The 25,768-nt window shown below is 39.4% G+C and overlaps 5 protein-coding genes across 9 annotated transcripts; 3 read left to right on the forward strand and 2 right to left on the reverse strand.

Moving 5' to 3' along the window:
• Positions 1-3,885: 3,885 nt before the first annotated feature.
• Positions 3,886-8,038, forward strand: LOC137934540 (uncharacterized calcium-binding protein At1g02270-like). 5 transcript variants are annotated; one of them, XM_068778947.1, is made up of 11 exons: positions 3,886-3,969; positions 4,390-4,536; positions 4,638-4,742; positions 4,857-4,962; positions 6,268-6,488; positions 6,570-6,646; positions 6,741-6,855; positions 6,985-7,110; positions 7,288-7,398; positions 7,489-7,584; positions 7,665-8,038. In XM_068778947.1, the coding sequence occupies exons 1-11, from the start codon at positions 3,967-3,969 to the stop codon at positions 7,881-7,883; spliced, it is 1,326 nt and encodes a 441-aa protein (XP_068635048.1). In that variant the 5' UTR covers positions 3,886-3,966; the 3' UTR covers positions 7,884-8,038. The 5 variants fall into 5 exon arrangements, with proteins under 5 accessions (XP_068635048.1, XP_068635047.1, XP_068635046.1 ...); XM_068778946.1 differs by having other exon boundaries at positions 3,926-3,969; positions 4,387-4,536; XM_068778945.1 differs by lacking the exon at positions 3,886-3,969 and adding an exon at positions 4,192-4,269.
• A 1,455-nt stretch (positions 8,039-9,493) lies between these two features.
• Positions 9,494-9,814, forward strand: LOC137935405 (transcription repressor OFP4-like). The gene has a single exon (XM_068780060.1). The coding sequence runs from the start codon at positions 9,494-9,496 to the stop codon at positions 9,812-9,814; it is 321 nt and encodes a 106-aa protein (XP_068636161.1).
• A 1,255-nt stretch (positions 9,815-11,069) lies between these two features.
• On the forward strand, positions 11,070-12,149 carry LOC137935118 (uncharacterized). Its single transcript, XM_068779778.1, has one exon. The coding sequence runs from the start codon at positions 11,087-11,089 to the stop codon at positions 12,065-12,067; it is 981 nt and encodes a 326-aa protein (XP_068635879.1). The 5' UTR covers positions 11,070-11,086; the 3' UTR covers positions 12,068-12,149.
• Positions 12,150-13,555: 1,406 nt separating this feature from the next.
• On the reverse strand, positions 13,556-18,861 carry LOC137934034 (ubiquitin-conjugating enzyme E2 variant 1D-like). The gene is made up of 4 exons (XM_068778227.1): positions 18,654-18,861; positions 14,372-14,511; positions 14,163-14,288; positions 13,556-14,079 (listed from the first exon to the last, which is right to left on the reverse strand). The coding sequence occupies exons 1-4, from the start codon at positions 18,685-18,687 to the stop codon at positions 13,939-13,941; spliced, it is 441 nt and encodes a 146-aa protein (XP_068634328.1). The 5' UTR covers positions 18,688-18,861; the 3' UTR covers positions 13,556-13,938.
• Positions 18,862-20,874: 2,013 nt separating this feature from the next.
• On the reverse strand, positions 20,875-23,397 carry LOC137934344 (probable amino acid permease 7). Its single transcript, XM_068778627.1, has 7 exons — positions 23,114-23,397; positions 22,776-23,009; positions 22,561-22,654; positions 22,196-22,410; positions 21,929-22,062; positions 21,599-21,826; positions 20,875-21,500 (listed from the first exon to the last, which is right to left on the reverse strand). The coding sequence occupies exons 1-7, from the start codon at positions 23,253-23,255 to the stop codon at positions 21,099-21,101; spliced, it is 1,449 nt and encodes a 482-aa protein (XP_068634728.1). The 5' UTR covers positions 23,256-23,397; the 3' UTR covers positions 20,875-21,098.
• Positions 23,398-25,768: the final 2,371 nt, after the last annotated feature.

The raw sequence follows: 25,768 nt of genomic DNA on the forward strand, positions 1-25,768 counted from the left end.
TGAGTTTGTCGATGCTTCTCTTAGTAATTTTTTAAACAATCATAGAATTCGTCATCGGACCTCTTGCACCTATACTCCCCAACAAAATGGATTGGCAGAGAGGAAGAATATACAACTTTTGGAAGTAGTGCGTGTCTCTCTCTTTGGCATGAACATGCCTCAATTTTATTGGGGAGAAGTTGTCAAATCTTTTGCCTACCTTATCAATCGAACACCTTGAGTTATAGACTTTCAAACTCAACAAAAATTGCACTCCCTAATTTCCATTCCCCATCTTCCGAATCTTGAACCCAGGTTTTTGGGTGTACTGTATATGTTCATATCCCAAAAGTCTTGCAAAATAAACTTGATCTGTGTGCCAAATGATATGTTTTTGTTGGTTATTCTGATTTTCAAAAAGGATATCGGTGCTATGATTCATACACCCAAAAGCTCCATGTAACTCTAGAACCTCTTTCCATGAATTAAAACTTTATTACTCAGGGGGAGTCTCTTAGAATTCTCTTCAGGGGGAGGGTTGAGTTTATTGAGTTAGAAGCAGTGAATGACTTGTTTAATCAACAAGAAAATAGCGGAGGTGCTAAATTAAAAGCGATGAATGAATTTTTTAACCAACCAGGTTGTCGTGATGTGCAATAAGATTGTGCTCCCAACCATGAAGTCGAGAGTGAATCATTAATTGCTCTTGAAGAATCCTCAGAGTTGCCTCGGTCTGCACCATCAACTGAATAATCAACACAGAATGTTCCTCCTCAAGTAAATATGAATCTTGTGTTTGATGAACCTGAAATATGTATTCCTACAGAAAATATAACTCCTAGATATCCACAAAGATTGAATAGGGGAGTTCCAAAAAATTAGTATGAACCTGATCTTGAAGCAAAGACCAAATACTCAATCAACAACTATGTGTTCTCCCATAGGTTGACTAAATCGTATGCATTTACTATTGATCAATTGTCCAGGGTTTCTATTCCTAGTCATATGCAGGATGCATTAGCTGATCCAAAATGGAAAAAGGCGATGAACGAAGAGATGGAGGCTCTACAAAAGAATGCCACTTAGGAACTTGTTCACCAACCTAAAGGAGTAAAGATAGTTGGATGTCAAGGGTTTTCACATTGAAACTCAAACCGGATGGAAGTATTGACAGATATAAATCTCGACTAGTTGCAAAGGGATATACGCAAAGGTATGGGATAGACTATCAGGATGCTTTTGCACCAGTAGTTAAGATCAACACAATTCACATTCTTATATCTATAACGGTAAATCGAGGTTGGCCTCTGGAATAGTTTGACGTTAAAAATGTCTTCCTCAATGGAGACTTAGAAGAAGAAGTTTACATGGAGCTACTACCCAGAGTTAAAGTGATTCTTTGTGTCAAGGTGAAGTTTGTAAATTGAAGAAGTCATTATATAGGCTTAAATAGTTACCTAGAGCATGGTTCGGGAGATTCTTGGCTACAATGAAGGAGTATGGCTATAAGCAAAGTAACTCAGATCATATTTTGTTTATCAAACACAAAGAAGGAAAAGTAACAGTTTTAATTGTATATGTTGATGATATGGTCGTGACAAGAGATGACCCATGTGAAATGCAAGTTTTACAAGAGTGTTTAGCGACTAAATTCGAAATGAAAGATCTCGGACAACTTAAGTATTTTTTGGGAAATGAAGTTGCAAGATCAAAACATGGAGTTTTCATTTCACAGCGAAAATATGTGTTGGATCTTCTAACCGAAACCGGAATGCTTGATTGTAAACCGATAGAGACGCCCATGGAAATGAATCATAAGCTCGAAATTCTCCCAGATCAAACCCTAGCAAACAAAGGGCGTTATCAGCGATTAGTTGGAAGATTAATCTACATATCACACACAAGGCCCGATGTAGCATATGCAGTGAGCGTTGTGAGCTAGTTCATGCATGCACTAAGTGAAGAACATATAGAATCAGTCTGTCGAATCTTGAGATATTTAAAGAGTGCTATAGGAAGGTTGTTATTCTAAAAAAATGGTATGTCTAATATTGAAGGATACACAGATTTTGATTGGGCAGGTGATCAGACAACCAGAAGATCCACGTCGGGTTACTTTACTTTTTGTGGAAGGGAATCTTGTCACTTGGAAAAACAAAAAACAGAAGGTAGTATCAAGATTAAGTGTTGAAGCTGAATTTTGAGGTATAGTCCATGGTGTATGCGAGTTGTTATGGATATGAAATATACTGAGGGACTTAGGGATTGAATACGACAAACTTTTGAATCTTCACTGTGATAACAAAGCAACCATCACAATTGCACAAAATCCGGTTCAACATGATCACACTAAACATGTTGAAGTTGATCGTCATTTCATCAAGGAGAACCTCGATACAAAGATTATATAATTCCTCTTTATTCAATCTGATGGCTGATATGCTCATGAAGGCAGTATCAGGGAAAACATTTCATAGTATAATTGACAAGTTGGGTATGACCGATATTTATGCACCCACTTGAGGGGGAGTGTTAAACTATATGATCAAAGGAAGCTGTATAAAGTGATATTAAAATCGACTTGTAATATATAATAAATAACCTCGGAGAATTAAATGTTCTATTTTTACAAAGCCCGTTTAAGATGGGGCTTTGATCTCTTTTCATAATTGGACAATTAGAAAATCCTTCTGATTTAATTTATTAGTTTTTTCTCATTTATCTCTTTAGTTTTACATTTTTGCCTCTTCTTTCTTCTCTACTGTTTTCCCAGTTAACGCGTAGAGAATCTACACGCATTCGGGTGTCCATACCTAGCATCCGATTCCCATCCGAGAATCCCCGTCTCTTGTCTGCCACCTCCAGACCCGAGGTGATTGCGTCCACTAATCCGCAACCCGATCCAAAAAGTTTCGATCGACTTGCTTTTACTTCCATGCGACGCCTATCATTTTACGCGAAAACTGTGAGCAATTGAGAACTGAAAAGACAACGAAATGACTCGATAAAGACAACCGACCTTCATTCGTATCTGCAAAGCTTACCAACTTTTTCTTTGTCCTTCGGTCGACAACGCTGGATTCGCCGGTCTCCATCTGTTCACCGTTTTACGGCTCCCTCCACCCGCCGTAGGTCAGGACGAACGCCAGAGCCAGCAAAGAAAGTTACTCCGCACTTGAGAGTCGAGAGCGACTGCGAAATCTCAGATATGTGATGATTCAACCTGCAGATATTTCGTACTCCGTGGATTGAGAAACAAAGCTTTGGATAAAGAGCTAGATGTCGACCTGTCGGGGCAAAGAAAAAAAAAACCAGCGGCGCCTCTTGCCGCGAAACTGGGCGCGGCCGTCTCGAGTGAAACTCGTGTTCCTCCCTTCCCCAGGGTCCCACGAAAATCAACACGTGTCAATCCTTCCTGTGAATGCCGGCCCCGCGGGCTACAGCGGTTTGGGCGTTAAGAAATTCCCGCTATTTCTGGCTTGGCGTGTCGGACAGATTTATACTATTATCGCAAATGCCCGCATTAACATCCGATTCTGTGGGGCCATACTTCTTCAATAATAACGATTCGCCCACTTGACTCGAAGAAAGTGAAAAGGAAGCTTTTAGCAGTGGGATACGTTCGGACCACGCAAAGCCGCGACCTGATCCATGGAATGCTGAATATGTGTAGAATGTCCGATGAGGAACAAAATGTCTAGTGTGTGTGGCCCATGGCGGTGTCAGTCACTGGCTAAGCAACTGGCGGTGTAAAGTTAAATCGTTGCCAGCAAGTAACTGACACTGGCAACCGGCTATTACCAGTCTATTGCCGGTAACCGCTCGATCGAGCCGTCTTTTCTGTTCTATAAAGAGTCCTGGCGTCCGGAGAGGAGGATTTGGCGTCTTCCATCAGTTTTTGTTTTGGAGGACTCAACGTTTAATGCAAATTGTAGCTATTGTCTTTCCCCTGTTCGAGAAGGATCCTCTGCGCAGAAGAGTTGTGAGATGGTATGAAACTTTTGCTTAAGAGGAAACAGAGTCTGTGGGTCTCCGATTCCCATGCCTTCTGTTTCGATTTCCTTCAGCCTCCTGGGGTTTTCTTTAGTTTTTTAAGGGTTTTGGTGCGGATATTCGGTTGTCTCGGGGCAATGTTGCATTTGTTGTCTCCAGACAAATTGTGAAATCCCTCTAAGCTCGTTCCTTTGCCGTCTATTTTCCGAATCGTCTTCTTTCCGTTTCCTTCTTTCTTTCTCCCGGAAGCACGTCGGGTTATAATCTTGCCTTTGTTGTTAGATGAAAGGAGAAAAGGTTTACATATAAGCTTCTCGGATTTCTCTATTCCTGATTCGTTTTCTTCTATGTCAATGTTGGATTTCGTGGCGTTAACGGATTTTACTTTTTTTTTTTTTTTTTTGTTTTATGAAGCAGGCGGTGAAAAATAATTCTGGCGTCTTTGAAAACAAGGTTAAAGGAAGGGTTTCTCGACGTGGTCCCCATGCTTCGATGACAGACCCTTGTGTTTCCTGTACCACATTCAATATCCTCGCTCCTATATACAAAAGACTTGATGAAGAGGTAGAATATGATTGATTTGGATTTAGGTTTCGACCTTAATGAATTTTGTTTTCGTGGAATTCTGGTGATCAAAGCTGATATACTTTTTATGGTCACCACAGGATCAAAGTTGTCGAGAGAGCGAGTACAGGGCTTACTGGTTTGGCAGGAATGAACTCATATTGGATCGATTATTATGTGATCGGTCGTCTATTATTTGTCTTCAAGTGCGTACTGCTGCATCTCTTTTTAAATTTTTGATAAGAGTATTTTCGGAAGTTTCTTTTCTCTATTATCCTTTTGCACTGTCGTCAACGGTAAATTTGTATCTCAATTTGTAGGAATTTTGGGTAGGAAACCAAGAGCTTGTTGATATGTATGAGAAGAGACTCGGTGAGGCAGGTTACATCAACTTTAAGCTTGCACGTACAAATAATCGTGGAGACGGTATGCTTTCTTTAAATGATCCCACCAGACTGTATTCTTTCTCTAAATGATCCCAACAATTTTTTTCTTTCTTCATAGATTTTATATTTGTTTAATTGAAAATTATTTTTAGTTGTTATAAAATTTTACTGTGGTTCATGAATCTGTCATCTTGCAACATACTGTAGAACTTAAAATTTTCATTTCTGCTTTCCTTCTTTCTGGTCGTACTCTTTTTTAAGCAATTATATATAAATACAACAGACTCGTAAATATGGGTATTAACTATCCGTCTACAAGCTGGAGATCGTTGTCGGGGAGGTGCTGTCCCTGCTAGAGATATACTGATGTCTTAACCAATGAAAGCAAATAAAAAATCGATCTTAATTAGTAGGTTTGTTAACTAGTTTACTGCACTAATCACCGGTTTTACATGGTAGCTAATAAGTTGAACGTAATTATTTTTGTAAGAAAAAGATACTTAAAATGTATGAGAGGTGGAGGACTTAATCCCTGCAAATTAATTATATCTGTATAATATTCATTAGGGGACAGCTAGTCATGACTTTGTGGGGGGGAAGGTGGAGACTGGAGTTGACTTTGAGAAAAGCTATCTTACACTTCCACATGGCAAGCTTGGTTCAACTAACTTGGTTTGACTAAGTAGATCTCCAATGCATGTCTTTCAAATACATTTCCGTTACCTGCTGAGGCTTCATGCAATTTATCACTCCTTTATGTGTTACCCATTGATTCAGTTATATAGATCATTGGTCTGCTTAACTTTTAAATGTAATTGTAAAAATGAATTTGATATTGGAGTTGATTTTTTATATTGATATTGGCTATTAAAACATTGACAGACAAAGTCTCTCAAATTTGGATGAGATTTTTTTTCTGCCATTGTCTTTTTTAATTTTAAATTTTCAAAAAATTTAATTAATATGTGTGAGGAAGAACTAGCTGTGACATGGGCAAATTCATAAAGAAGCCAATTGTGCAATAGAAAGTCTTTGGTATAAAAAAATCTTGTTAATCAGCAATGAATGGAGTTGCTGTGTGTTTAGTTTTTGTAAGCAAAACAAAAGATCCCAAACAAGTTTGACCTGGATATATTGTTTTGAAAATAAATCTGGTTGTGTCGATAGCAACAACTTATCTTTGTTCTCTAGTCTATTATATTCTGTAAGTTTAAAAAGGAAAAAAAAACACACTCACAATCTCATTGGTTTTTGTCATCTAAGGAAAAATTTACTATTGAAATGGATCAAGGATGGTGCATTTATTGAGTTTCACTGAGGTAAGCTAAAATTCTCTTATGTTCAGGTCTGTTGACAGCTGTTCATGAGGACTACTTTAGGGTTCTAAACCACCGAGAGATCCTATTTAACGATTTTGGAGATCGTGTTGCCCAGCTCTTACATGTTGAATCTGTTCTTCCCTTCTGGCAAAATCGATATGGCAACATTCAGCATCAAATTCTCATTGTCAATACTCATTTACTTTTTCCTCACAACTCTAGTCTCTCTGTTGTTCGACTACATCAGGTTAGATTCTTTTATCGCACATATCTGTCTAAAAATACCTCTGTTTTTGTCAGTTGGTTTATTCTTAATTTATTATCTCAGGTCTACAAGATTCTGCAGTATGTGGAAACTTATCTAAAGGAGAATAAGCTTTACTCTATACCTGTCATACTCTGTGGGTAAGTTCTTACTCCCATTTTTACTTCTCATCCCCTCTACTAAGGTGAACTTTCTTAAACTTTGCTCGACTTTGATCGTTGTTTTATTTTGCAGTGATTGGAATGGCAGCAAACGTGGCCATGTCTACAAATTTCTTAGATCCCAGGGATTTGAGTCATCATATGACACTGCTCATCACTACACAGACAATGATGCAGATGCTCACAAGGTTGTTCCTGCATTCTTATCAATTGGGGAATGTTATTTAGACTGAATTCGTGAGTTAGAGTCCCCATGGATACTTCTATTCATTCTGTTTTTCCTGATGATGTTAGTGGCATTCTTTGTTATCATGAAGTGGGTCAGCCACAGGAATCATCGTGGAAACATTTGTGGAGTAGATTTTATTTGGCTGCGAAATCCTAACAAGCAAGGGAAACCACTGAAGGCAAGCTGGAATGAAGCAGTGTTTGGAATAATCAAGGTGCATATTACACTCGTTATTAGTCTGTGAGATTTTGAGGTTTCCATGTCCTTCCTTCTATTAGGAAGTTTCAGTAGATACTTCAGTTATAATTTTTCCCGACTGTTTATCTGCATCTTTTGCTTGCATACCAACTATTCAATACATTTTATGATGGGATTGTGCTCCAAACTGCAGTATCAGTTGCGCCAAGCGTCTTTAGCAGAAAAGGATGCATTTGCTTTCTTGCAAGCTGATAGCAAGGATGACTATATCACATACTCAGGTTTTTGTCAAGCACTTCATCAGGTATCTTTTCTATAATATCCAATGGGAGAAAAAAATAAAATTTCCTTGAAAGAAGATGTCAAGTTTTGATGTTGCATACGTCCTGTGCAGCTAGGTTTGACTGGACTGAGTCCCAGAGATGTGCAGGAACTGTGGATGCAAGCAGACACCAATGGCAACGGTGTAGTTGATTATGAGGAATTTCAGGTTAGTCTATCACAATTTGAAAAAGGGCCACTCTCACTCACCCAATTTATGAAGACTAACACGGAATAGTGACTGCACAGCGTCGTATTTGGGATCCAAGGTGGTCTGAGCAACTGGAAGTAACAGGGGAAGACGGAAGAAAGGATGATACAATTGCTCTTGACGTGAAGAATGCGGGACTGTTTCCTCCTGAAGTGGAGACAGGGATGTGGCCCGAAAATTATTCTCTTTCTGACCATGCACGACTAACAGTGGAGTTTTCTCTTGTTAGAATGCCCTGTTCTCGACCAATCTGCTGACCTTTGAAACGGTGGAGCTGGATAGATTACACAACTAATCAATTGTAAATTTGTAAAAATCGAAATTGGGAGAAAGAAATGTTCAAAGAAGGGAAATTAGTAAGAGGCTTGAGAGTTGTGTATAGTCTGCGGAAAGATATTTGAATAACAGAAATAATTCTCCAAAAGGAAAAGTTCAAATATTTTTTTCTCGTGAGATTTTCTGAGTTTGGGACACAATTAGTTGGGCAGTTTGACTGAATCAACTCTGTTCAGGCGTAGTTTATACGAATTCCCTTGGGCCAAGTAGTAAATCAAACTTTGAAAGAAACCTGCTTAGAAGTCAAAACACGAAAGAAGTTTTATTTCAATGCCTTCGGCATTTGTTAAATTTTTTTTCCTTGTTGGGAGGACGACATCGTCTCCCATTTGCTCTGTGTTACATCAATTCCATGAATCACGAGCTGCGAAATTGCTTGTTCCCTTCTTTGTGTTATATTTTATGTAAAAGATATCCCCTCCTCTGATGAAATTTCGCACTTTTGTATAAGAAAGATGGTACGATAGAGAATAGATCGGTAAACAGCCAATAATTGATGAGCTCATTGGTGACTTTTTTTTCTTTTTTGTTGGAATAGCACTACATCCATGGTGGATCTGCTACAGTAAGTCCAGTGAGTCATTCCAAACAGGCAATACCTTTCTCACTGACCCAACCACATTCAGCAGATGGGAGAGTAGATCTCCGCAACATGAAATTAGTGAGAATAGCATGCCCTTCACTCACTTCTCTTCGGCTGCTGATCCCGTTCTGAATGATGCAATGACTCGGCTCACAATTCTCACCCAAATTCACCTGCCTCCTTTCTATTCATATTTAAGAATTCTGCTCCGAATTATTTCTTGAACCATCACCTCTGTAAATGGGAAGGGCTCCCTGCTTTACTGCAGGTGTTTTCCCTGTACATCAAGCCCAAATTTATGTTTCTAATGTTGACAGGTGACTCAAAAAGCTCAAATATGATTTCATAATCTTTACTGTTTTACTTGTTGCAGAGTTTCAGAAAGTGTTATATGCTCCAGTAAGTTCCTCCCTTTCTCTCCACCATTTTCTCCTTCCAACTTTCAACACAAATGGGTTTCTCTGCGTCACTGCAAAAAGCTGAACTGCCCGATTTAACTCCAGCACCTGGCACTGAATAAATTTGTCCATGATTTGTCTCCATCGGAAGAGCTGTAAATACCGAAGATGGTTTGGACGATCCTACTTATATGGGCTAAAAGAAGTAATCTCCCTTTCGTGGTTTAATCACTCCACGCAATCAAACCCCTGAGAAATAACTACGGAAGGACCTCTTCCATCCAATGCATTAACAGAATCATAAATGCTTCTCTGAATCTTCCATGACTACTCTGCACATGGAACCTAATTACGCCCATCAACGCTCTCTATTCTCTTTCTATTTATTCCCCTTCTCGTTTAACACAACAGCCCCACTCTGACTCTCGATCCCCTCGTCTTCACTGCTTCACCAAACTGGAGCACTCATGAAGATTATATGAAGTGTTCATGAAGAGTGGGCTCTGCTTCTTCAGTCGTGGGTGAGCTTCATTCCTGTTTCTTGAAGTCCATGGCTGCTGAAGAAGAGAAAAGTGAAAAGATGAGAAAGAAGATCAGGAACAGGAGACGTTCGACACTGAAAGTCAGCTTTTCGGCGAGCTTACCGGGAGATGTTCGTGGGATTTTCGCGGATAGCATATGCGCGGTGAAGTACTCGTTGGACCCGTTGGCGGACTTCAGAGAGTCCATAATAGAGATGATTCACGAAGTGGGTGTGGAAGATTGGGAAGAGATGGAAGAGTTGGTGTACTGTTACGTGGTTCTCAATTCTGCAAACAACCATGGACTTATCGCAGATGCTTTCTTGGGCTTATGTTGTTCTTGCCTCTAGCAGAACAACAAACCAACCTGGTTCTCAATTGTTGTTCTTATGTTCGTAGCCAAGATTGTGGTCGAATTACTGCCATTTATGACGTTGACTGACTGCAAGTTAATGGAATGGACATCTTTAGTAGAATTTGGGTCCGATTCTTTCTGCTCCGCTTTGCTCATCTTTTCGTAGTTCGCAAAATTCCCATTTTCAGAAATCAAGGAGGGTAGTATTATTCTATTAGTTCTTATGTTCTATTCCTTCTATCTGTTTAGAGTAAATGCAGTTATGTTCTGTTGACTGAAAATACCTCAAGCGTCATTTTCTATTTGGGCTTTTTGGGAGTTAATTCTGCATATCTCCACTTCAACTCGTCATCCACAGGACTGAAAGGCCGATTGTCATTTTTTATTTATTTTTTAATTGTTTCTGTGGTTGGTAATTTGTTTGTTGTTGGTTGATCTCTCTCTCTCTCTCTCTCTCTCTCTCTCTCTCTCTCTCTCTCTCTCTCTCTCTCTCTCTCTCTCGCTCTCTGAGAATGGATATTGTCAAGGAGCTACAATGGTGCCAAAAGCTCTTTATAGTCTTTGAAGATTAAAATTTTATCAGAAATGGTAATCATATCACAATCTCGATGCCATTTTCTCTGGGCGTAGACTCTCTACAGTTTCGATGATGGCACCCATGAGCCTTGAGAAAACATATTCTAATGAAAATTTAAGATAAAAGCAATAACTTTTCATGAAGATGTTGAAGAGAAAAAGCATTTCTTGTTTATCTCCAAAAATATTTCCCAGACTTGCTGAAATTAGGTAGGAAGATTCACCTACTCTCGTTTTCAGAGCGCATGTAGTTGCAGATGCAATCTCTTCTTCCAACACCCACCTTCACTTTCCGTCTCAACTGCCAATACCCACCCGTAGAAACCAAGTTTAGATTTTCTCCGCCTTTACGGCTCACCCACTAGAAATATGCATCCCACCAACAACTCTGTACTATTGAATGCAGATCAGACACCAAAAATCCCATAACAGAAGCAGCCTGCAAACATTGATTCTAAGGTCCTGATGGTCCTTCAAAGGCGAAGGAGAATGCTATTTTCATACTCATACAGGGACTATTAACCCAATGCAAGAAGAAAAAGTAGGATTAAAGAGTCAGATGAGCCTTCTTCGTCTAGCTTGGATAAGCAACAACAACATCTCAACTAACTATAGCAACTCAAGACCATGGTAGTTAAAACAGTACAGCATCTGCTCACAGAGGAGAAGCAGGAACTAGCTTGAAAAGATAATGAACAACAGGCTGCTGCTTCACCCTCAAAACCCTGCATTCCAATACGAGTGGACTGAGCAAAATGTCACTACCACATTCTTCAAATGCACCCAGTGGGAGGTCCAAGAAACCACTGATCTCATCAACTGCCCCTATCATTACTTCTGCGACAGCTTTTATCCAGGTAACTATTCCCCCATAATAGATTTTTTGGTTCTCATATTTGCAGCAGTTTCCTACATGATCACCATATCATTCACTCTCCTGGAAACGAGAGGAGGGAATCTGGGTTTTATTCCAAGTCAATCAAAGAGGAGGTACTGGATACCTTCAGGTCCAATATCTCTCCCACTGACTCTCTTAGCCCTTGCCAAAGGCCAGAGAATCAACACCATTTTCCCGTTATCAAATGTAGGGCCTGCACTTCTGCAACTGGTTTATGTTTCAGCCCTTGCCTTTGAGTATACTTTGGACAAAAGCATCAAATACGTTATCTTTGAGGTTTCGATAGTTTCAGGGGTGTTACATGCAAGTTTATATCTAGACTCCATCATCTTACCTTACTACACAGGGCTGGAAGCTCTGGTCTTCTCCACCTTTTCGGGCCTGTGTGTTTCTTGTGTCTGCCGGAGAAAGGCTTTAGTAGTTGGGGGAAACTTGATCACATATAGAGGATGGTCAGGGACAATGTTTTGTGTTGTGGCCACTTTATGTTCAAGATTGATTTATAGGTTCTCTGGGGAAGATAATAGAAGGGTGTTACTGATGAAATATCTTTTGGAGGGCTTCAGCTGGGTTTTGATTGCAACTGACTGTGTTTATCTCATGGTGAAATCTCCAGAAGGTGAGCTCCTTGTAATGACCGTCTTTGGAAGTATTCTGCTACTGGTTTGCATTCATCTATTGAAGAAGATGCACAGAGTTTTTGCTTCTTTAAACGGGGTATGCTGTAAAAGAAAACGAGATAAACTTACAACTTGTGAAATTGGAGCAGTATGATGATCAAAATGAAGATTTCTTTATCAGTTTTAAGTGTAATCTGTATCCTCTCATTGAATTTAAACAGATAATTTTTTTTTACTTAAAATTGGGAACGCAGTATTGAGAAGAAAAAAAAAGAAATATCAAATGATAGACTCGTCGCATCAATTGAACTTAAGACCATATCCACATAATATCAGTGCTTAAACGAGTCCACTTGTAACTAGGTGAGTCTTGTCGATTTTGGAGCGAGTCAGTTCCCCCTGTATTACCCCAAGTCTAAGTAAGGCTCGAATTGGGGCGATCCAACCAGGCATTCTGGGTCAACGATTTGGTACCTACACCCGAGTTGTACAACCGTGAATTAAACAGGTCTGCAAAGTAGGGAGCTTTGAGTGTCCTTAATTTCGTTTGAAGAATCCAGGTCGTGCTTCATAAAAACTGCTCCTGATTGCATATTATAGATAGCAAATCGTGATTAGTTGATAATTCTCCACGCAGATCTGAAACTAAGGCTATTTTAGTTGTTTCTTGAATCCACTTAAGCGTTAAACCATGAAAGTAAGGAACTTCAAAATATACTGGACATAGATTCTTCCTCTATAGACCAAGGAATTAATAATATCTCGTAAAGGAGCCTTTCTTTGCAGAAAAAAGTAAGTTTCATCTCCTTCAATCATCCATGGCAGAAGTTAACCAATTCACATCTCCTTCTAACTCGAGCGACTGAAGGAGAGAGAGAGAGTGCCTCCGTCCCGGTGACAGAGAAGTGGATTTGTTTTGCCTTGGTTCTTCGCCAGCTCTTACCTCGTCTATCTACCAGTTTTCCTTCCATTTAATATAGAGTGAGGAGCCGGAGGGTCTTCTTCTCTACAGCGAGGCCTGTGAACTTGAAGGAAACTTGCAAAGTATGCAACGAAGGAACCCATTACAATGGAAGATGGAGAGGACCCTCCTTGAGAAAGGTATATTGAACGTCTTAAGCATTTTGTGAAAAAGTCCCATTGTTGATAAGCTCATCTGAATTCAAGGTTTTATGAGATTCTGGAAACTTAGATTCTTTCGTCACCTTCACTATTTGCTGAAAGTTGGACGGTTGCCAGAATTCCACGATAATTTGTCAAATGTTCAAACTAGCCACGATCCCCCTCTCAGAGCATGAATAGCTGCAGCCTACCTAATTACCAACACACTAGTGGGATTCTTAACTCGCATCGGCTGATAAATTCCCCATGCTGCTTTTGTCAAAAGCTTTTAAATCATCTTCCAGACTAGCTTGACTCGTCTCTTTGATTGAGCTTGACAAGGACTCTGCCGTAGACCAGCTTGCATGTTTATGTGTTATGGCTCCATGGCCTGTTTGAGTCTCTGCATTATATCTTTCATTACTTCGATTATTGATACAGTTTCAGAGTAGCACGTTTGATCTTATTGATCTTCACGAGTTCTACCTTTGCTGGTCATGTTCTCTAACTCTGTACCTTCTTGTCACAGATCTCAGCAGGACAAAGAAAATCTCTCTATACACTTCATTTGAGACACGACAGCCAATTCGTTCTTTGACAATATAATGCTACTATACATCAGTCTTTCAGATACAGGAAATTTTTGGCAGTTGAACTACGAAGAAATGCATCACGAGAAGTGAAACAAACGTTAAATACTACTTAACACAACATAGAATTTCTTTGAAATATGAAGATGAAAATAATACAGCAACATCACACACACATCCATCCATCAATCAGTCACTGCCCTTGGCGTTGCTCTGTTTCACCGGCTTAAAGACCCAAATAAACCCTTGGTGACACAAAAGAGCTTCAATAACGTGCATCGTCAACCTGACCCCATCAGATCTCAAAAGACACGTAAGCAATATTTTGGTGTTCTTAGAAGAAGGTACCTTCAGGTGGCTGCACTAATTTCCGGTTATGTGGGGCTGCCATTTCCTTCTTGAGTTGAGTCAATATGTCCTCCATTGTGTATTCACGTTGCCAGTTCGCCAACATCCCAAACTTCTTTGGTTCAACCTGCATAATTGCCCCAAGCCAAGTCAGTCACTCAACTCCACTGAGCAAGGAAATATCATGAATTACCATATCCTCCTCCTCACCACTCCAGTTTCAGGGTTGACAGAGGTTATGTTTATCCGTGAATGGAACCTAACACTAGGAGGTTTCTCTGGATAATCTTTATCACAGAACAGCTTCAGCTGATAGATACGTCCTTCATGCACAGACTGCACAATGACAGAACACAGAATAATCAGATTAAAATTTTCCATTTTTTAAAATCATAGTAGAAAAAAAAAACTTCTTTTACATTATGAGGGCCAATTATTGTGCCTGTCCAGGAACGCATGTAGATATCATCGCCATCATCCATTCCATAGCTAACAGTTCCATCACCAATGCCCTTCTCTCCACGTTCGAGCTCTTCCAGCAGTCTGAAGTTCCGGGGAACTAAAATGAAACAACATAAATTATTATGCTTCAATAGCCCTTTTATGATGGTATATTTTACAAAGTCTACAAAGAGTCACTGAAGGGCAACGCCTGTACACTATCTTTGATCTGAAAATGTAATGTAGGCATCAGAAGCAAGTTATGGAACTCATGATAACATTATCAGTGTCTAATGACATTTGGTGACTCCACGTTAGGCCAGAACCTAAAAATAAACTGCAAAAGAAGAACATATTTTAAGATATTATCATTATTATTATTTCGAATGTCGATTATACACACGCACCCCTCCTTATCGCCTGGTGTTGAACAGATCAAACCTCATTCAACTGGATTTGAAGCAATAAGATCTCACTTTTCTTGACTTTAAAAATAAAACGGGGGAGAAAAAATTCCTCTCACTCTTATCCAGCAGTAAAAGGAAAGAGGGGGGGGGGGGGGGGGAAGCTTCGGGAGGAGGGGTGGCTCCGTCCTGCTCCTTCCCCTTCCTTTCATCCAGTATGGGAAGGGCCACCGTCCTCCTTACTGGATGCGAGAAGCCTGCATGACAATAGGAGGGTGGGGGAGACCTACTGGCTGCACACAGTCAAGGTTTCTTTGTGTAGTCAAAGCAGGGGGAGAAGACCAATGATTTTTAGCGGTTCATTAGTCGAGCGAAAACCGTGAAGATTAGTTTTTCCCCTCACTCCAAACTTTCTCCCATATGACTAAAGCCGAGTGATTGGGTCTGGTTAAACCTTGTTCAATTGGCCGATCAGGTCTGGGTCTTAAAACACAGGTGACAAGACACAGCATCTCATTCATAATAATTCAGTAAAATAATTTCCCACCCATTGGTATTACCAGTCTAAGACTGCCAAAGGAAGTCAGTAGCATGATGTTAACAGCAAACTCTAAAACTTCTGTCAAAGAGTAAAACATGAATCCAAAACCATTATGACTTGACACATTAAAATAACATGTGGGTTGAAGTGGAAATAAGAATCCAGGCTGTTAAAATGTAAGAAGTGAAGAAAAATTGACTGCTGACCCAATGGAATGGAAAGGAGAAGAAAAGTAAGGCTATGATGATGATGATATGCAACAGCCATGAATATTAAAAAGCTAATCCTTCAGCATTTTTGGTTAATTCATGAAAAGTGTTGAAAAAAGTCAGATGTGCGGAATCCATAAGCTCATTGTTATTATTATTTTCTTTATAAAAAAATTCTTGAAACTGCGGGAAAGCCTTATCAAGTCCCAAGCCAAAGACTTCAGAATTAAAATTTATCTTGAAGCTTGTATGTCACAATGAACCTGATAATTAAAGGTGTAAATCTAACCCACAATTCTTTGGGCATGACAACAATGACGTCATATAAATCATTCTTACTATACAAGCATTAGAAAAAGAAAATATTTATGATACCAAAAAAATTGAGAATATAGATGGGTATCAAAACCCTTAGCGACACTTTTTAGTGGTACTCTTGCACGAACAAATAAAAAAATTTTAAAAATTAATATTGCTGAAAGATGGGGGGGAGGGGGATCGTCTGAAAGGCACATAAAGCAACCTTAACCTCCCATTCCCCTATTTAATTGTTCCATTGACTTTAACTACTTTATGATGATAGAAAAAGCTAAAGAAGAATCCTGCCTCATAAGGTAAGGCACTTAAAAAATTTGGTAATTTTCTGCAAAGAATATATATATATATATATATTTTGGGAGGGGATGGGGGGATGATGATAAGTACATTATGAAACAATACTGTCGCACTTGACAACAATCTGCACAAGAACAATATGCAAATATACCAATTAAATTGGTGTCTTGGGGCACTTGAACAAGAAGTGTAAAACATAAATGACATGGCAAACCACACACGCCAAAAACAAAAATGGTTTTCAAGGCCATATGCGGGCCTCTCTTGAAAATTCACTCAGTTGGCCTGCTGAATATTATCTAAAGAAGCCACTCTCTCTTTTGTGAGCAGCCACAGACATGAACAAAAGAAAAAAAAGGTTTTTCTAGAGTTGGTGGGGAGGATTGAAAGGACATATATGGGTCTTACCGCAATTTATTATCCAAAAGAACCTTCAGAATTCACCCAGTTGCCTGCTGAAATATCATCTAAAAAGGCCTCTCTTTTATGGACACTGAGAACACAAGCATCGAGACATACCAAAAAAAAATAAAGCAAAAACGGTCTTCAAAGGGTATATGTGGGCCTTACTGCAATTTAGTATCTGAAAGAACCTTGAGCATTCACCCAGTTGCCTGCTGAAAATCATTTAAAGATGCCACTCTCTCTCTTTTATGAGCATTGAAAACACCTCAGTTTTCTATCATATTTTAAAGGTTCCTTGTCCTTTTCATCCCCTACATCGCTTGTGTGATGACTGTGATGCATGTTCCAGGAAATTACTAAGATGGTAATGAATTGCCTGAATAAACCTATAGAAGAGATACCTAAAGAAACTAGAGAAAAAATGGAGAAAAACAGAGAGCATAAGTTGGCAAGGTAGAATTTTTCTACCTTTCAAAATAAGAAACTAATACGGCAAACTTTTTGCAGCTCATATGTCCATGTAAAGATCATCAACATCAAGTACCTCTATTGCTTGAATAAAATGATTGTTAACCAGCAACTCACTTCTTTCATTGAAGACAGTTTGCAATTTGATCCTCAGATTGATGTGCTCACTATAGTATGGAAAAGCAATGCTCCCAAATTTTATTTACTCACACTAAAGAGTTTGATTAGATATTCACTCCAGACCCTGATTTTCAGTCCTCTAACCTCCTAATCTAATCCTTAATTCAATAAGTAGAGACTAATGCTAATTAGCCTCTGACTGCCCTAATTTTCAGTCTTTCGGCAAGCCTTAATTTCTGAATGACTTCCCTTTCGGCAAACCAGAGCTCTGCAATTCCTTGATTTTGACTTTATGAATTCCCAAAGCCAAATGACAGGACCTCTATATAATGGTTATGCGAAATTGCTTGAGGCAACTGACAATGCTTCATAACTGTAAAAAGATGGATTAAAAAACAATTGAGTTGGAAGAGCATTATCCAATTTTTCTAGCTCACTCATACATGGACTCATCCCTGGCTGTCCATCTCAGTAAGTTCACTCATGTGTCAGGTGAGTCACCTCAGTTTGGGATCCTAAGATTAGACAAAGGGTCAGAACCACCAGAGATCTCCACCGAGTTGACTCATCTCGGAATAGAGGCTGCCCAAGTATTAAGTCAGGTAACCCTGGTTTTATCCACTCCAAGTTTTGTTTTTTTCTTTGGGGGGGTTTAAATCTCAACTAAAGATAAATTTGAAGAATTGAAAAATGTCATGTGAAGCAAGCAAGAGTGGAACACCTTTACCTTGTTCCTGATTATCAGCCCTACAAAAACACAAATTTCCTCATCTCTAGGTAATCATACTCCAGATTGGTGTATCTCTTATCTTACACATGAAGGTCAAACCACTTTACTCGTCACAAACTAGATGCTATCTCCACCTGCTTATCAAGTTATTTTCAGCTTTGAGAGCTTTGGGATAGTAAATTCAGATCAAGTGAGAAACATTTTCTCCATGCATCATCCAATTCAAAAACTACCCATATATCCTTCTATAGTCACCATTAAAAGATAGTCCTTATGAAGATAGAAAAAGCATTCCTTTTTTTTAAAGAATTAAGACTCAGCCTTCAATGTCACTGATAAGCCCTTCATTGATAACAACGCAGGTCATAATTCCGGCTTCCCAAAAAATTCAGTCAATGTAATGACCATTTTAGCTTTGATTTAGTATTCAAAAAGTAACTAATTCTCAAAATTGTGAAGCGATGTAATAGTAATCATTTAACAACAGGCGAACGTACAACTCCTACTGTAAGTAAGACAACGATCCACTATCTGAAACTTAGTCATAAGACTTAGCACATGCTCTGGATCATGTACTTGATAAGGTTCAGACAAGAATCAACAATGAAATTTAACAACGCAGGTCATAATTCCGGCTTCCCAAAATATGTTCCACAGGAAGGATAAAACACGGGACATACGAAATCTACATATAACAGAAAAATCCAACGAAAAAACTTAAGAATTCAGAAAAAAAAAAAAAACAAAAAGATCGAAGGAAATACTTACCGACGACGCCCGACCCTCCCGAACCGATCGTCATCGACGATGCCTTACTCCTGAAAACTTCTCCTGTCGCGAAAATATCTGTCTTCCGGAAACAAAAGATGGAATTAGTCGGCGCGTGAGATCGAGAGGTGTTGCTTTGTTTCTCTCAGTCTCAGATCCCGTAGGAGAAGGGCAACCGAACCCTTTTTTATAAGAACTGCGGGAAAAAAAAATCGGGGAAAGAAGTCGCAGTGGCTGTACATTCCAACCCAGCACGACGACCCGTGATTCAACTGGACAACTCGGATTTTGTAGGAGTGGCTCAGATGGGGTGGGACTCTTCTATTCTAATGTGGGCGAGTTGTTTCTAACCAGACAAGTTGAACGGTGACTCAATCAGTCAACGTAGATTTAGTGGAGGGTAGGTCTAACACAACAAGTTGACCGGTGACCAAGTCCCCCTCCCTGATTCGTCCTATGTCTTCCTAAATCTAGACAGCGAGCTGACCAGACTCAGACAATCGATTTGGTATGCCAGCGGCTGAGTCATTCCCCGAGTAAGCACCATGAATCAAAGGATATCAATACTTGCTTCATATAAAACCTATTCTTCTAAATGTAGTCTACATAAAAAAAAAAAAATTCTTATACTTGCATAGAGAGATAATAAAATTCTTTCTCTAGTCAAATAATCGAGAATAAATCATCACCCCCGACTCGCTAATGAAAATGAATTTGTTCTTGAAGTTCAATCTGTTTAATCAGTCCTCTATTTAGATACACGAACAGGATAAGTAGTTTCTTGTTGGTAAAACTTGTAGTGCAACAACACAAAGATGTTCGCAACGAGCACAAATGGATGCACCCATCGGAAGGGTAGATTAATTTAATTTTGATGGTTCCTCACTCACAATCCAATGAAGCTTCCAGCATAAATAATTTAGTTGTTGAATCCGACACTTCATTAACTTTATATGTTACATTATCTTATGCTCATAATCAAATTAGTACTGAGGCAAATTTAAACGTACTTTGTGAATGTATTAGGAGAACCTATGAAGTGTGTGTGATTGTTGTAGATTGGAGTACTTTCATGAGTTGATCAAGTAGAAACATCTTGATGAGGCATATTCTTCATGAAGGCACAGATAACAAACTTTTTAGTGACACATCAGACTTCTTGACCAATGTCTAGTATTTTTATGCGGTCTAAGGGAATATCCGATAAAGTTTTCTATCATATTCTAAGAACAAATATTAGTACAATTGAATAGAAAACATTAAACTAGATGCCCAAGCAAAATAAGTGCCTAGGGATAAAAGACCATATGTGGATGATGAGAAATCATAAGACTAAAGATTGATGAAGATCTTGAGACCATCACTCACCTTTTACACTTGATGGCAAGAGAGTAATGGATCCTCCACACTATCCTTGTTGATTTTTAAGGCTAATACATAAACACAAGAGATCTCAAGGGAATGAGAGAATAGAGGAACTCTAGCTTATGGGAGAGAGGAGAGAAAAACCAATGGAGAGAAAGAAGAGGAAAAGATAGAGAGGTTTATGCACAAATTTGATCCAAGAGGAAGAGGCTTAAATACTCTATCATATGTCTTGAGGTCGTATTTATAATTGTGGGAAGGTGTTTACAATGACTACAAGGCCCTTAGGCACATACAGAAAAATTGGGTCAACCACTTCACCCAATAAGGCAAATAAATCAAATGATTGTCTGCATATCAACACTCACTGAATTTTTTCATAAATTGAGCCATAGAATGTGAAATCTCATTGTGTTATGCCTTGATGTGTTTCCCTATACTTGCTTAAATATGTGAATGTAAGTGAAATTATATGCCCAAAGCAGTGAGATGGTAGTAAGTCTTAAGTAAGTCTTATCTTGAGTATTGAAACACAACTATGAGGGGGGGTTGCTATAAGCTTTTACTCTTTATGCAGGCATGCAATATTGAGAATCATAGTGTTTGGTCTAGACCGGCGTGCCTAGTGAGCTACTACAAATTCTTGAGTAGTTCTAGCCTAGAATAGCCTAGTGTGCTACCAAAAAATCTTTTTATGGGTCTAAGTTGGCTAACCTAGTTAGTTTTCTGTTGTATTCATATGTGAGGGCGGCCTTTGTAAATTGGTTATTACGGTTAATTGAGTGATGTGAGTTTCTAGATGGACAATATTGTTATTGGCTTAAGAAGTAATTTGATATAAGTGTCATTTGGCAAACCTTACATAATGGGTGCAAACACTTTAGGAGTGGATTAACATTCTAAGACATGTCGGATTGTGAACAACTATAAATTGCTTGTCTATTGCAAGCTTTGTCAAAATCTCATATAATTCCTAGCTGAACTTGACACACATAAACCCTTCAATGGAGTCCACTAAGGCTGATTATGTACATACATCCATACCATTGAGCACTTCTGGTCCAAAATCCCATATAATTCTCAGCTTAGCTTGGCACTAATGAGCCCTTCAATTGAGCCTACTAAGGCCACCACAGTAACTAAGAAACAAGCAACACTTAAAGTTCGAAGAACAACCCATTTTTTAGTCCACGCTGATATCTCCCGCTGTACAAAATACATCTCCACAGGGAAATAGATTGTCAAGGGCCAGAAGTTTATTGCACCCAACACTCCCAACACCTGATTGAAATAAGGAAAGATCATGGCAATCGTCGTTGTCGTCACAACATAGACTGTTCGAAAGCACAACCTCAGAATATTCACTTTGTATGCAGGAAATAATGGAGCTTTCAGCGTGTAGAATTCGTTCACGAACCCACTGTTGGGATACTTCTCTGAGAACCATTTCTCTATAACTGCAAACACTGGTTGGCTGTATACCTACAGAAGTAGTTCCCACGCGTAGAGGGATTAAATTCAGTTAAAGAAGTAAAACTGAATATGAACCTTTTAAGAGTTGTAGCAGTTGGCAATTTTACCTGATATCCTCCCACTAGATGAATTATTACACAAACATTTGCAAAATCGATGAGCCAGAAAGGCTCGTAGAAGCCGAATCCTGTTAAGAGGTTTCCTGAAGTGTCGTTCCCAAAGGCTGCGTAACCGAAACATCCACATAAGAGGTAGAAGAAGGTGGTAATGAAGATGGAAATCATTGAAGCTTTCTTCATGGTTCGATTTTCCGCTGGTGGGGACTTCAGAGTATCCTACATTTTTGCGAGTACAGTGATTCATTCATCCTCATAAGTCCCAATTTACAACCAAAAAAAAAAAAAAAAAAAAACGTCATCAAAGTTAAAGACGATGACCTGAATCTCAAGTAAAATGAGAGAGTAGGGGTAGGCAAATGCTATGTCTCCAATTGCTTGAGAAACTGACCACATTTTCTTGGCTGCAGTACCCTTGGTGACTCCTCCAGTACTTCCTTTTATTCTTCCATTTCCTATAATTTCGACCAAACAGAGGCAGATTCGTGAAATGGAAATATTATCAGAGTAGCCATGGGGTTCCATGGTGCCGGACAAGGAGATAAGGTAGCTTCTCATAGACAATTGAAAAACAAATGAAAATTATACCAATCACCATTGCAAAACCGAGTCCGAAGCCGATCGAAGAGTAGGATAAAGACATGAGTGATGCCACTACGGATAACCACACCATATTATGAAGATTAGGTATCTGAGAGAAGACTATCTGGATTGCTCCGAATAAAAGCATATAAAAATTATCTCCATACGAGCACGAAGCTTGGTGACCTTCTTTGTGGAAACAATTTGATTTCTGGATAGCCCTGCATTAATTACACAAATGCAAGAAAAATCCCATCACTTCAAAGCCCATGGCTCCCACGCAGCTTGTAGTTTGGATCTCCTAAGAGAATCTCAAGTTTGTAATTTCCTTTAAAGATGAGCAGAGAAAATGGTTTGACAGGAGGAAGTACCTCATACTGATCGAAGTAGTAATTGTGTAAGCAATACCACATCCGTACAAGTTCACAAATTGGAGCAACCCACAAAACCATCTGTGTTTTTCTCCTGAACCAGAACCGGAAAGAATTTCAACTATAATTTTAGTCTCTGCAAATCTCCCTGTCAGTGGTTATTGCTAGAAGACTATTAGAAACGAGAAGAAAACAGATTGATCTATCAACAGTACCGAGAAAGTGCTTCACAGCGTCCATGTATGTGCGGTTCCTTCTTCCAGTAACTGGGTTTGGAGATCTATAGCAATCTGACAGTAGGAGTGATGAAATATAAGTGACTATTGCAAAGGAAAGCATGGAAACAGGACCTGCAATCCACCCCAATTGCGCTACGCTCCATGCCAGTGACAAGACACCGGATCCGATGACCGCAGTTATTATATGTGCAACACAATTCCAGACGGTACCTGGAAAAAGTTTTCCATCGCCGAAAGGCTTTCAGTTTTGGACCGAATCACAAAGGGAAGGAAACAAAATACTAAGTTTTCAGCTAGCCTCGATTCATCTTTACCTGTTCTGACCAAAAAATCGTCTTCGTTGCCAGAGACACTGGTGAGTTCTGCAGAGTTCCCATGGCAAGAACTATTACCCACTTCAACGGAGAGACTGTTGCAAGAATCTTTAGCCACTCCAGCAGTGCAGTGCACAGTCATTTTTCTCCAATCCTCGAGATGGACTGGGTTTAGTGTTGGATCACTCTAGAGAGTTAAAAATCAATGGAAGGAGAAGGGCAATTGTGTCGAGAGTCTTCATTCCTGAGTCGGCTTTAGTGGGATGCAAAAGTCGCGCTGAACACACCAGAGACAAATTTATTTCAGAAGTTCTTCATGAAAAAGTAGAGGAGGAAAAAGTAGGTGAGAGAGAGACTCTTCATCTATCATGCGTAAGCAAGGCGACGATAATCCAAGACCAAGTGGGTCCCGATACTGTTTGTTTTTCTCTACTTCTGTCTGCAAAAGACAAACCAACCGCATCATACAAGAATCCATTTCATTTTCATCCAGTAACTTTTGGTCGTCTTCTTGACTCTTTTGTCGACCATTTCTGAATTAAGAAAGATGCCGAAGAGTTCTCGAGTTATTTACGCTACATCCCATACTCGAATGGATCTGTTTCTCAGTGACATCCAATAATGGATTCTTAACCCGTCCGATGATTATTAAAATAAAGAAAAAATCAATCGAGTGTTGAATCATGAATGTGCCAGAATGGTGCAAACAGTGCAGGTATCGTCTTTCCGGAGTAAGCATTGAGGGAAGTAATATTATTTTTTTTCCTATTTTCTACAATTTTCACATAGATAAGTTTGGTTGTGTGGGTTAAACAACTCTCCTATGAATTCCGTCATCTTCAATAATTTTTTTGTAGTATGTTTTTCATGCACTCAATAAAATTTACTCATATGCTTTTTTCGAACTCAGAAAGCATTTTGAAGGTCCCGTCTACAGCCTAGAGGACGGAACCATTTCTCAACCGCCGACAACCCATTGTTGTTAGACATAAATTTGGAGTTGACCTGTGCAGAGAAGCCTCTCTAGTTAGTCTTGGAGAATGTTTTTGAGGATGTCATTCAATTGAGTTCCATCTAAATCTACCGATCATGAAGGAGAGTTGGGAAATCGAGGAGGTCAGTCATCGTCGTCGCTGCTCTTAAAGCCATTGACGTTGATGGAGACTTCACAAACATCTAGGGTTATCTCTATGTCTGCTTCTTCTTCTTTGGATGGGCCAATTCACTCGGTACCTCTCAATGGGCCACCAAAACCAAGACCACCGTCTGGGTTGCTGTTTTACCTATCCATCAATGCTTGTCGAACACATCTTTTCTCTCTATGACTAAGAATTTGGCCATAAGCAGAATTAGAATATCTAGTTGGCTGTATTTAGAAATACGGTATCAAACAAGATTGCATTAGTAATTACTATTTTTTGGAAGATAGGCCCAAGCCCACACGACCAAGGAAGACCCATATATCCAAGTGTATTAGAATATGGGCCCAAGCCTATAAGACCAAGGAAGACCCATGCATCTAAGAGATATAGAAGATGGGCTCAACGCCTAGAGATCAAGGAGAAGACCCATAGGCCCACATACAATTATGGCAGGATGCTAAATAAATAGTCATCTCATAGAGATAATATTGATATAATTAGATTAAAGTTCTAGGGTTAAAATTCTAAACCTTAAACTCTAAGTTCAGGGGTATTATTATAATACAGTAGTTTCATTAATCTATAAATAGAGCCTAAGGGGAGGGTTAGGATCATCAAGTCCATAATATCTTATTCCTTTGGTTTTCTCCCAATGAATCTCTCTCCTTTTTTCTCCATTAGCTAAATCCACGGAGTCTTGAAAATCAACATGGAATTAGATCTTTGATTTTCAGAACACGTAGTATGGTTTTTCTAATTCCTTTTTTTCTTTTTTCTTCTTTTTTCTCGTTATTTTCTTCCTCAAACTATAGCTCTTGATTTTTCAAGTAAAGTTTTTTTCTTTGTTCTACCGTTGCTTAGTTTTTTGCCAATCTTGGTTCTCATTGAAACCATGTTTGTCATTGTCGTTTACATCTCCCAAAATTCTCAGCTTGTCTGAAACGGTCATTAACAACCATCGGCCCGACACCCGCTTCGTTCGTGCCAGGTCAGTGAAACCAGTGTAGGACAAGATTCTTGTTCAAGAACTCTTGTACCGTCACTAGTCTCACGTAGGGTGGCTTCGAACCGAGCCGGCTCGAGCTAGGCTCGGTACCGACTCGGTATCCCTGAATCTCAAGTGGAGTTCGAGATCCGGGATCGGCTTGTTTAAATTAATGAGCCGAGCTTGACCGAATCCAAGTTTAGCTCGACGGCTTGCAAGCCGGCTCGTTAACGGGCTGAGTCGGGACCTGGAGCGGGGGGGGGCTCCCCTCGCCTTCACCTCTGTTTTCGTCGTTGCCGCTTCCATCACCGTCACCTCCGTCGCAGCTGTCATTCCCAACAACAGGTCCTCATCGACGTCGTAACCCCTTCTCCCCCCCCCCGCTTGCTCCCACGCTTAAAATCTTTAAATCAAGCTCGACCCAATTTTAAGTAGAGGTCATGCCAAATTTTATGTAAAATGTATGTATAATTTTATATACAATTTATTTGACATGTATTTTTTGAAAAAATTTAAATGTATGTTGGA

Source organism: Aristolochia californica, unplaced genomic scaffold (assembly GCF_029961685.1).
Source record: "Aristolochia californica isolate CCGP_79_NKW_82.1479 unplaced genomic scaffold, dmAriCali1.0.hap1 SCAF_6, whole genome shotgun sequence".
Classification (NCBI taxonomy): domain Eukaryota; kingdom Viridiplantae; phylum Streptophyta; class Magnoliopsida; order Piperales; family Aristolochiaceae; genus Aristolochia; species Aristolochia californica.